Source organism: Delphinus delphis, chromosome 3 (assembly GCF_949987515.2).
Source record: "Delphinus delphis chromosome 3, mDelDel1.2, whole genome shotgun sequence".
NCBI classification, from domain to species: Eukaryota; Metazoa; Chordata; class Mammalia; order Artiodactyla; family Delphinidae; genus Delphinus; species Delphinus delphis.
Window position 1 is genome coordinate 116,219,774 of NC_082685.1, and position 12,785 is coordinate 116,232,558.

The 12,785-nt window shown below is 37.5% G+C and overlaps 1 protein-coding gene across 1 annotated transcript in view; it reads right to left on the bottom strand.

Moving 5' to 3' along the window:
* Nucleotides 1-12,785, bottom strand: part of TNPO1 (transportin 1) — an 89,178-nt gene that overhangs the window by 20,519 nt on the left and 55,874 nt on the right. Inside the window, exons 10-14 of the mRNA XM_060007183.1 lie at nucleotides 7,849-7,909; nucleotides 6,913-7,081; nucleotides 1,628-1,780; nucleotides 651-876; nucleotides 375-540 (exon numbers count right to left, since the gene is read on the bottom strand). Of these exons, the coding sequence (XP_059863166.1) occupies nucleotides 375-540; nucleotides 651-876; nucleotides 1,628-1,780; nucleotides 6,913-7,081; nucleotides 7,849-7,909 (775 nt within the window). The remainder of the gene's footprint in view (nucleotides 1-374; nucleotides 541-650; nucleotides 877-1,627; nucleotides 1,781-6,912; nucleotides 7,082-7,848; nucleotides 7,910-12,785) is intronic.

The following is a 12,785-nucleotide window of genomic DNA, read 5'->3' on the forward strand; positions in this document are numbered from 1 at the left end:
AAACCAAGCATAATTGGTATCCTCCCCCCGCTTGAAAAAAAACTGAGTGCTATTAATTACCAAAGCTCCCTTGTTTAACTTTCTTTCACATTATTACGAATTAGGACTCTTCCAGACATTTTTGCTTCAGATCTGGTAAAGTCCAGCTACACTGAAATTTACTTTCCTCTCTTTCAACAGCTATTTCTTATTAACAAAGTCAACAGTAAAAGCAATTTTATTTGAAAAGTTAAGAACTATAAACATTAGGTGGCAAGGTTTTTTAGAACATGAAGGTTTGTTCCAGAAAACGGAAATGCTGGTAGTAATGAAACTAACTGCTGATCTGATGTAAAAACAGAGACAGCCCCAAATGCAACTGATAGGGTGGCTACTGGAGTTGAATCACCATGTGGCAACTTGTTATCACAGTTGACCTGTCGACTAATAATGTCACTCTGCTCAAACTTTTTTATTCCTTCAAGAGTAGGACCCTTGCCACTTCCACTCCAGATATCTGTGTGGGAATTAGGGTGAAAGATGATGCCACTGTTAAAGCCACTAAGGAAAAAAAAATGTGAAGAAACAGTAAATATGGATGTCTAGGTAGAGTCTCATTTGGATTTATAAAACCATCAGGTCAAAGATACAGATAACAAAGAATGTCTCACCTGCAGGCAGCTTCTTGTACTCTTTTGTTGCTATCCAGGATACGCTTTAGCAGTTCTGTCATTAATGGCTTCAGGTACGTGTCTGGGGGCTGGCTGACTACCCAGTGTGCATAGCGGCTAAGAGTCCAGCACGTTATGGAACGCACAAGAGCCTTTTTATCAGAGAGGCACTGAATAAGGTGAGGAATGAGCTCAGGTAGGTACGGAATCATGCCCTGCATGCAACCTAGGAATAAAAACCACAGAACTATTTCAGGAAGTGCTGAAATTTGGTTAAAACAAAATTATTTCAGTTGAATACTAAACGGATACGTGCATCCATGAAACATATTCAGATCATCTCCATTCCAATAAATATACTGCAATAATCTGTTCCAAAATTATTTTAAAGAAATAACTGAAATGAGCGCTAACTGCTCTTTAAGTATCTTTCAGTAGGGTTAGGAAAGCTCATTTTACTTCTGCTACAGAAATTACGGCTTTCAAAAATGCCTGTAAAATGCTTCAATTTCTTGTAGATAGATGTTTACAGCTAGGACAGAATAATGATCCTTTATAGAGGATGATGACACGACTTACGTTTCTTACACTTACCTAAAGAAGTTATTTTTCTAGCAACAGGGATGCTTCTGACATCAGAATCCTCTCATTTTGTTCTCTCTTTTTTTTTCTGTTCTCTTTATTATAACAAAAGCATTTGCAAAATATCTGGCTGGGGTTATAAGTAAGTCTATGGTTGTTTAATAATAATTAACTAGCTCAAAGTAAAAACTTATCCTAAGATGGCTTTTAGACTCAAATATCGTTTTTAAGGTTAATGTGGATCATAGTCTCACCTACTTCAATAGTCTTATTAGCAACACAAGACAGCAAAGTACGTAAACATTTTCTGCTTATAGAGTAACAAGTCCTTAAAGTAGCCTAGTCACATTAGCACCTATTGAGGACTTTACAGTTCAAGTTTGATTTAGACTTACCTTCAGCAATTGCTCCTAAAACCAATATGCCTGATTCTTTAACAACCCATTCATGATGAAAAAGTAATTCTTTCAAAAGGGGCAAAATATGTGGCAAAAGCTCATCACGATACACATTTGCAAGAACATCTAGGGCAGCCGCAGAACATTTTCCTAAGGAAATATTTAATTCAAAGACATTACATTAACTTCCATTATCATTTATAGTTATATATCTATAAATCTATCTGTATCTATATACAGATAAAATTTGTTGTATGTACAACACTTTATTTTTACCTCTACAAAGTTTGAAGATATTTAATCCTGTATACGACTGCCCCTTTTTTTTTTTTTTAAATAAAGCGGTTACGTTGGCCAGAAATAACACCTTACTCATCAAAAGGGTCTTAGTTATACTTAGTTATACTTACTGTATGGTAGACCCATTCATATGAATATTATACTGCCAGGAAACAGAATGAAATATTTATGTACTGACACAGAATGAGTTGCATGATATATGGAAAAGAATCAGCAGAGTACATATGATCTGATTTCACTTCTAGAACATCAGCCTTCCCTCCTAAAAAGAAGACATAGGCCTACCTCAGATATTGCAGGTTCAGTTCTAGACCACCAAAACAAAGCGAGTCAATTGAACTTTTTGGTTTCCTAGTGCATATAAAAGTTATGTTCACACTATGCTGTAGTCTAGTGAAGTGTGTAATAGCTTTATGTCTATAAACCATGTACATACCTTAACTAAAATATACTTTATAGCTAAAAAATGCTAACCATTATCTGAGCCTTTGAAAAACTGTAATCTTTCTGTGGAGGGTCTGGCCTTGATGTTGGTGGTTGCTGACTGATCAGGGTGGTGGCTGCTGAAGGCTGGGGTGGCTATGAGCAGTTTCTTAAATAAGACGACAGTGAAGTTCGCTGCATGGACTGACTCTTCCTCTCGTGAACGATTTCTCTGTAGCACGCAGTGCTGTTTGACAGCATTTTACCCAGGAGAACTTCTTTCAAAATTGGAATCAATCCTCTCAAACACTCCTGCTGCTTCATCAACCAACACTATGTAATAGTCTAAATCCTCAGTTGTCATTTCAACAATCTTCACAGCATCTTCACCAGGAGTAGATTCCATCTCAAGAAAAAGCAGTTTCTTTGCTCACCCATAAGAAGCAACTCCTCATCCATTAAAGTTTTCTCATGAGACGCAGCAATGCAGTCACAGCTTCAGGCTCCACTTCTAATTCTAGTTCTTTTGCTATTTCCACAACATCTGCAGTTACCTTCTCCACTGAAATCTTGAACCCCCTAAGAAGAATCAACTTCTTCCAAACTCCTGTTAATGTAATGCTGATATTCTGATCTCTTTCCATGAATCACAAATGTTTTTAATGGCATCTAGAATGGTGAATCCCTTCCAGAAGGTTTTCAATTTACTTTGCCCAGATACTTCAGAGGAATCACTACCTATGGCAACTATAGCCTTACAAAGTGTATTTCTGAAATTACTCCTTGATCCATGGACTGTAGAATCAATGCTGTGTTAGCAGATGTGAAAAAAACATGAACCTCATTGTACATCTCCACCTGAGCTCTTGGGTAGCCAGGTACTTTGTCGATGAGTAGTAATATTTTTAAAGAAATCATCTTTTCTGAGCAGTAGGTGTCAAGAGTAGGCTTAAAATATGCAGTAAACCTTGTCATAAACAAATGTGCTATCATCTAGGCTTTCTTGTTCCATTTACAGAGCACAGAGTAGATTTAGTGTAATTCTCAAGGACTCTAGGATTTTCGGGATGGTAGATGAGCACTGGCTTCAACTTAAAGTCACCAGCTCCATCAGCCCCTAACAAGAATCAGCCTGCCCTTTGAAGCCAGGCACTGACTTCTACTCTCTAGCTATGAAAGTCTTCGATGGCATCTTCTTCCAACAGAAGGCTCTTTTGTCTACATTGAAAATCTGTTGTTTTGTGCAGTCACCTTCATTAATTATCTTAGATCTTCTGGATAACCTGCTGCAGCTTCTACATCAGCATTTGCTGCTTTACCCTGCATTATGTTATGGAGATATAAAGACTTTTTTCCTTAAACCTCAAGAACCAACCTCTTCTTCTGCAGCTTCCTCTCCTCTCTCAGCTTTCAGAGAATTGAAGAGAGTTCGGGCTTTGCTCTGGACTAGGTTTGGCTTAAGGGAATGTTGTGGCTGGTTAACCACAAAAACTTTCTCCTTATCAGCATTCAAGCTGTTTTGCTTGTTTTGTTTTTGTGTGTTCACTGGAGTAGCACTTTTAACTTCCTTCAAGAACTTTTCTTTTGCTCACAACTTGGCTAACTGGCGCAAGAGGGCTGGCTTCTGGCCTACCGCAGTTTCTACATGCCTTCCTCACTAAGCTTAATCATTTCTTTTAATTAATTAGTTGACTGATTTTTTGGCTGCGATGGGTCTTTGTTGCTGCGTGCAGGCTTTCTCTAGTTGCGGTGAGCAGGGGCTACTTCACTGTGGTGTGCAGGCTTCTCATCGTGGTGGCTTCTCTTGTTGCGGAGCATGGGCTCTAGGTGCACAGGCTTCAGTAGCTGGAGTTCGCGGGCTTCAAGTCCCAGCTTAATCATTTCTAACTCTTGATTTAAAGTGAGAGACGTGGGGCGTCCCTGACGGTGCAATGGTTAAGAATCCGCCTGCTAATGCAGGGGACGCGGGTTCAAGCCCTGGTCTGGGAAGATCCCACATGCCGCAGAGCAACTAAGCCCGTGTGCCACAACTACAGAGCCTGCACTCTAGAGCCCGCGAGCCACAACTACTGAGCCTGCATGCTGCAATTACTGAGGCCCACATGCCTAGAGCCCGTGCTCCGCAACAAGAGAAGCCACCGCAATGAGAAGCCCGCGCACTGCAACGAAGAGTAGCCCCCGCTCACCACAACCAGAGAAAAGCCTGCGCCCAGCAACAAAGACCCAACGCAGCCAAAAACAAAATAAAGTGAGAGACATGCAACTAACTCTTCCTTTCACTTGAACACTTAGAGGCCACTGAAGGGTTATTAATTGGTCTAATTTCAATATTGTTGTATCTCAGAGAACAGGGACACTGAAGGAGAGGGAGAGAGATGCGGAACGGCTGTGAGTGGAGCAGTCAGAACACACACATTTACTAATTAGTAAGTTTGCCATCTTATATGAGCATGGTTCACACAGCCCCAAAACGATTACAACAGTAACATCAAAGATCACTCATCACAGATTGCCCTAACAAATATAATAACAAAAAAGCTTGCAATATTCCAAGAATTACCAAAATGTGACAGTGTCACAAAGTGAGTAAATGCTGTTGGAAAAATAGCGCCAACAGACTTGATCAGTGCAGGGATGCTACGAACCTTCAGTTTATAAAAAATGCAGTTATCTATGAAGTGCAAGAAAGCGAAGCGAAACAAAAGCTGGTTAAGCCCGTATACCCGTTTTTCTGTATCTGCATAGAAAAACTTCTGGAAGAACATAATGATGGGTGGGATGTGAAAAGGAAGTATTCCCCCCCCCCCAATTCAACACACATTATTACTTTTGCAGTTATCTACATTAAATCTTAATGCATGCTCCCCACCAACCTTAAAGTAGGAATACACTGGGAAGTAATTCTGTGGTAGTAATGAAGACCTTGGGTTCTCTTGTTGTGTGAGATTTGGGTTCCAAAACTACATGTGCCACCAGTACTAGCTAAGCTAACCATAGGGAGTTTCTCTTTTTGCAGTATCTTTACCTACCCAAGGCTGTTGGAAAGATTAAATGTGAAAGGCATACGAAGTCCTTGGCCTAGCGCTGGGCACGTTAGTCACTCTAAGGAACCGTTAGTTATAGGAAACTAAATGGGCAGTAATCAGCATAATTCCAAATAATTTACAGAGTTCAGGCTGATGATTCATGTCCTTAATTGCTCTATCGGTTAGTTACTAGAAATCTCAACCCTCTGAATCACAGTGTGGTTCTTAACTGGGGGTGATTTTGTGTCCCAAGGAACACTGGGCAATGTCTCAAGACACTGCTGGTTGTCACAATTTTGTGTGTGTTCTCCCCCCACCTCCTGCGCTACTGCCATTTACTGGGCAGAGATCAGGGCTGCTGCTCAAAATCCTATAATGGACAGGATGATCCCACAACAAAGAATTACATGGCCCAAAACGTGAAATGTGCTGTGAACTAGAGCAGCAAGATTTAAAAACCAGCACGCAAGCAAAAGCAAAACACGACTAGATTCTCCCCAAAGTTATCTAATTAGTATGTGGCCCAGAATGCAGGCTTAATATATGATGTGGATTTGCAAGTAAGGTTGAAAACCAAGATTTTAAAAAGCATATTTGTAAGTCTGAATATGACAAAAGCAATTTATATAATTTTGGAAAATTGCATGATAATCAATATTCATGCAAATTATCACACAAAAAAATAAGTTTATGTTAGGAAAACAGGAAAAGTTGTTTTCTATGGTCAATGTTTCTATTTCACAGTATCAAACAAAATATATACCCCTTTGAGAAATGACAGTGTGAGATAAAGTCTTTTTAAGGAATAAAATGACAAGTAAATGAAGAGCAGACCCATCAGGAAAATACAAAAACAAACCCACAATAAGATTATCACTTCACATCCAGAATGGCTATAACAGAAAGAGACAACCAAAAAGTATTGACAAGCATGTGGAGAACCCGGAGCCCTAAGACACTGCTGGGGGGAATGTAAATGGTGGAGCCACTTTAAAAAACAGCCTGGTAGTACCTCAAAAGGTTAAACATAAAGTTACCATATGACTCAGTAATCCTACTCCTGGGTATATACCCAAGAGAATTGAAAACTTACGTTTACACATCAAACTTTACATAACTTCACAGCATCATTACTCACAATAGCCAAAGGGGGGAAACAAAATGTCCATCAAATGATGAACAGATAAGTCAGTCACAAAGGACCACTTTTTGTATAATTCCATTTGTAGGAAATGTCCAGAACAGTTCCTAGAGACACAATATAGATTGGTCGGTGCTTAAGGCTAGCGAACTGGAAGAAAATGGGAGTGACTACTAATGGGTACAGGGTTTCTTTTCGGGGTGATAAAAATGTTCCAAAATTTACTGTGGTGATGGTTGCACAACTCTGTGAATACACTAAAAGCCACTCAACTGTAACCTTTTGTATGGTATGTGAACTGTATGCAATGAGGGCACTGTATGGTATGTGAATTATTTCTCAACAAAACTGTTAGCAAAGCAAGCGACTGTGCTTCTCCCTCTCTGACTTACTTAGATTCCAGTCAGAAATTGTATCATCATCATCAATTTCATCGTCATCATCATCTTCCTCTTCAATTCCATCTTCATCATGCTGCTGAGCCACTGTCCTTGATCGATGAAAACGTGGCCTTATGTCCTGTTCACTATCAGGAATTGTTTCATCTTCTTCAACATCACCCTGTATATTTTTTTTAAAGGAAAATTTTGGTTATATTCATTATAAGCTAATATGTATATCAGTGAAAGAATGAGAATATTCAGATGGGGTTATGCATATTATTTTGAAATACAGTTGACTCTTGAACTATATGGGTTGGAACTGTGCGGGTTCACTAACATGCAGATTTTTTTCCAATAAATGAAGTCTTAACACTACTACATAATCCATGGTTGGCTGAATCTGCAGATACGGAACCATGGACACGGAGGGCCAACTGTAAAGTTATACAGGGATTTTTGACTGAGCTGAAGGTCAATGCTGCTAACATCCCATTTTCAAGGGTCAACTGTATACCTCTTCATTAAGAACCACTCCCCTGGGCAGAAAATATTTCTTTGTGAAGGGGAGAACAGGCTATCACATAACCCATGTTAGATATCAGGCACTTTCAAACCACATTATATGGTTTCCCACCAGCTGGTATAATCTAGAGTATCTGAATCAAGATCAGAACGTATTTAACATATTTTAAAATAAACTCCGAACAATTTGAATTAACAGGAAATGGATGCGAACTCTATTAGTGTCACCGTCTAGTTAGTTCCAATTAAGCTAGAATCTATTACCACCCAAATTCATTATCTTTGAACTCCATAGCATACTATATAACAGAAAGCCTATTTACATAGGGCCTACTCTGAATAAATGTTCTGTTAGTCAAATCCAAAGATCTACTAAGTCAATAAAAATAATCTTCCCTATTCATCAGGAAATAGTTTCCTTACCTTAAGTAGGATGATATCTATATCTGAGTACTTCATGCCATTCACTAACACAGGAATCAACCTATAAAGAAATGAATTCGTGAAACAAAGATCTAAAGATCTCAAAGTCTTAACAACCTCATGAATACTAATAATACCAATACAACAACCACCACTGCTAATATTGCCTTATAGCATGTTCTTTGTCTGCCCTTCTCAGATGATGAATACTCCCAATATATATCTCAGGCCTTTTAAATACTCATGCATGGGATCTACTGGATGGAATCTTAGTGGGGATAAGATAGCTTACTTATCAAGAGTGCTTAGAAATAAAAACAATAATTTTTTTTTCAATTTTTCCCCTAAGAATTTATCTCAAATATATGAACAAATATTCCCAATTTTTAAAGACCAATGTTCCCTGATGCAAGAACAAGAACAATGGAAACAATCTAAATTTCCATCATTAAGGGCTTGGTTAAAAATAAATTACAGTTGGGAATTCCCTGGCAGTCCAGCAGTTACAACTCTGCACTTTCACTGCTAGGGCCCTGCAGTGTTCAATCCCTGGTCGGGGAACTAAGATCCTGCAAGGATCTTATTTTTGGATGCAGCATGGCCAAAACAAACAAACAAACAAATTAAGTAAAGTTGAAAAAACAAAAAGCCCTCTACGTGTAAAACACATAAAGCATATTTCCATTTAAGATAAAAATAATGAGAGATTCCTAGCCACAGCAATCAGAGAAGAAAAAAAAAATAAAGGAATCCAAAATGGAAAAGAAGTAAAGCTGTCACTGTTTGCAGACGACATGACACTCTACATAGAAAATCCTAAAGATGCTACTAGAAAACTACTAGAGCTCATCAATGAATCTGGGTAAAGTTGCAGTATACAAAATTAATACACAGAGCTCTCTTGCATTCCTATACACTAACAGTGAAAGATCAGAAAGAAATTAAACAAACAATCCCACTTACCATTGCATCAAAAAGAATAAAATACCTAGCAATAAACCTACCTAAGGAGGCAAAAGACCTGTACTCAGAAAACTATAAGATACGGACGAAAGAAATCAAAGATGACACAAACAGATGGAGATATATATATATACCATGTTCTTGGACTGGAAGAATCACTAGTGTCAAAATGACTATACTATCCAAAGCAATCTACAGATTCAATGCAGTCCCTATCAAATTACCAATAACATTTTTCACAGAACTAGAATGAACACTTTTACAATTCGTATGGAAACACAAAAGACCCCAAACAGCCAAAGCAATCTTGAGAAAAGAAAAATGGAACTGGAGGAATCACGCTCTCTGACTTCAGACTATGCTACAATGCTACAGTAATAAAAACAGTATGGTACTGGCACAAATACAGAAAAATAAATCAAAGGAACAGGATAGAAAGTCCAGAGATAAAACCACACACCTGTGGTCACCTAATTCATGACAAAGGAGGCAAGAATATACAATGGAGAAAAGATACTCTCTTCAATAAGTGGTGCCGGGAGAACTGGACAGCTACATGTAAAAGAGTGAAATCAGAACACTCCCTAACACCATACACAAAAGTAAACTCAAAATGGATTAAAGACCTAAATGTAAAGCCAGACACTATAAAACTCTTAAGAGGAAAATACAGGCAGAACGCTCTATGACATAAATTGCAGCAAGACTCTTTTGATCCACCTCCTAGAGTAATGAAAATAAAAACAAAAACAAAAGGGATCTAATTAAACTTAAAAAAGCCTTTGTACAGCAAAGGAAAGCATAAACAAAAAAAGACAACCCCCAGAATGGGAGAAAGTATTTGCAAACGAAGCAACCAACAAGGGATTAATCTCCAAAATTTACAAACGGCTCATGCAGCTCAGTATCAAAAAAACAAACAACCCAATCCAAAAATGGGCAGAATATCTAAACAGACATTTCTCCAAAGAAGACATACAGCTGGCCAAAAAGCACATAAAAAGATACTCAACATCACTAATTATTAGAGAAATGCAAATCAAAACTACAATAAGGTATCACCTCACACCAGTCAGAATGGCCATCATCAAAAAATCTACAAACAATAAATGCTGGAGAGGGTGTGGGGAAAAAGGAACCCTCCTACACTGTTGGTGGGAATGTAAACTGGTACAACCACTATGGAGAAGAGTATGGAGGTTCCTTAAAAAACAAAAATAGAGCTACCATATGATACAGCAATTCCACTCCTGGGCATATATCTGGAGAAAACCATAATTCGAAAAGATACACGCACCCCAATGTTCACTGCACTATTTACAATAGCCAGGATGTGGAAGGAGCCTAAATGTCCATCAACAGAGGAATGGATAAGGAAGATGTGGTACATATATACAATGGAATATTACTCAGCCACAAAAAGAATGAAATAATGCCATTTGCAGCAACACAGATGGACCTAGAGACTGTTATATTGAGTGAAGTCAGTCAAAGACAAATATCATATGATATCACTTATATATGGAGACTAAAAAAATGGTACATAGGAACTTATTTACAAAACAGAAAGAGTCAGGGATGTAGAAAACAAACTTATGGTTCCCAGGGAGGAAGGGGGACAGGGATAAATTGGAAGATTGGGATAGACATATACACACTATTATATATAAAATAGATAACTAATAAGGACCTACTGTATAGCACAGGGAACGCTACTTAGTAAATACTCTGTAATGGCCTACATTGGAAAAGAATCTAAAAAAGAGTGGATATGTGTGTGTGTGTATAAATATATATGTGTGCGTATATATATATATATATATATATATACACACACACACATAACTGATTCACTTGCTGTACATCTGATACTTAACACAACATTGTAAATCAACTATACTCCAATAAAAATTATTTAAAAAATTAGATTACCTATACAATAACTTATATACAGAGACTATCTAGGAAGGCTATACAATAAACTGTTGTCTTCAGAGAGGTGAGTGGGCTAAAAAGGGACGGTATCCATCTTCTACTTTATTTCTAAATGGTGTGACATTTTTACAATAAGCCTACATGCAGTATTTGTATTCCTTTTAATAAAAGAGATGACAATGTTTAAAATATAAAAACAGTAAACTTAAAGGAATTAATCCAAAAGAAATAAATCAAAAAGGAAAAAAAGAGCTCTACCGACAAGGTTATCATAGTCTGATAAAAAGTTTGGAAATTTAAATTCTAACTTCTTAAGACATTAAGAACTTAAACTTCCAATAAGAAAATAGTTAAATAAATCAGAATATTATATCTAATCTGAAATATTATGTTGTCACCAAAAGGGAACCATAATGTCTGTAAACATGGAATTCCAGGTATACTGAAATATTTATGATGACTAGTTAAAAAAAAATATATCAAAACATGTTAAGTAAAGGTCAAAATACTAATTTCAGTTCCTTCTGTAGATATGATGGTTTTATCTTGGACAGCTTTCTTAAACTTTGGTTTGTTTCCTCACTGTCCAATCATACACACTGAAATGAGTCTACTGAGGACAAAAGGTATGAGAGAATACTTTGGAAACACGTTACAATGTCCACAGTCCACTGCTTCCAAATTCTACCTTTCATTGTTCTGGGGGGCATGGAAAAAGTGTGAATAGGCAAAAGAAACTCATACTCATGAGTACCAGCTGTGGGGTTATTAATAAAGCACCTTCTTAATAACCTAGTGAGAAAAGTATCATGATCCCTATTTTACAAACGAGTAACTAAAGCTCAGAGAGGTAATATTATTTCCACAAGGCCATAAATGTTAAGTAAATTTCCTTTCTTTACCCCAGATGTAAAAATCTCTGTCCACATTAATGTCCTCAGTGTTTGCTGTGGCTTTACTTCAAATAGTCACATGCTTTAAGACACACTAAATAAATATGTATGAAACCAATGTTAAGCACACCTCTACTTTCAGTGAGGTAATTTTGCAAGCCCTCATTAACCAAAGGAATACTAACAGTAAAAAGGAAGCAGTGGGATTTCAAATTTGTAAAAAGGAAAATATGAGCGACCCAAACTTTCATGTTCAAAGTCCTTCTAAATTCTAAAATAGATTAACGGTAGTAATTCAACATTATAGCTAGTATATCATAACTAAATAAAATTATAATACACAGAACCATACTGTGTAAGCTACAGGGATCTTGCAAGAGAACCAACTCCATCTGGATCACCAACAGTTAAATCATTTATGATATCTGTCAATAATTTCACGAAAATGATGAGGATGGATGGCAGACCATAAAATATTGAAGAGTTCACCTGAGGTGAGGTAAAGAAGTAAAGACAGTGAGCCCCATCTATTCTTTGAATCTTTTTAAGATGAAAGAAACTGCAGCAAGCTAAAAAGTTAAGGCAGCAGAGAGGGAAAAGTTTAAAGAGAGAATTTATCCATTTGATAGAGTGAGGTCCCTAAGGATAAGAAAAAAATTATGCTATCCAAGACCATAAATAGAAAGCCTGGTTAGGAAGAAGATAATTCACATGAAAATGTATCTATAAGTTTTGGGGAAAACGTGAAGGGTCACCTGTTTTCCCTACAAAGCAGAAGTGCTCAAATTGAATGAAGAGAACTTCAGAAGAGTGATAAAGGTATCAAATAGTTGCTCTGGTGAATGGAAGATAAAAGCTGATCTGGAACAGGAAAAATTGGCAGATGGTATGAAGGGTCCACTTGATGTTGAAGACCATGGATTTCTATAGCCACCAATCCTCCTAGCAGTGTAACTTTTCCCAACAGTATTTAAGAAGTAGCAAAGACAGTTCGATTAATCCAGAGCAGGGGGCAGCTGGAGGTTTATGGTCAGTACTGTTGATTTGTGGATCATGATATCTGTGCCAGATAGAGAAAGAATAAGAAGATGTGTAGGAAATAGGGGACTGATAAGGCGGGGAAAGTCAAAAAGTGAGGTAGGAAAG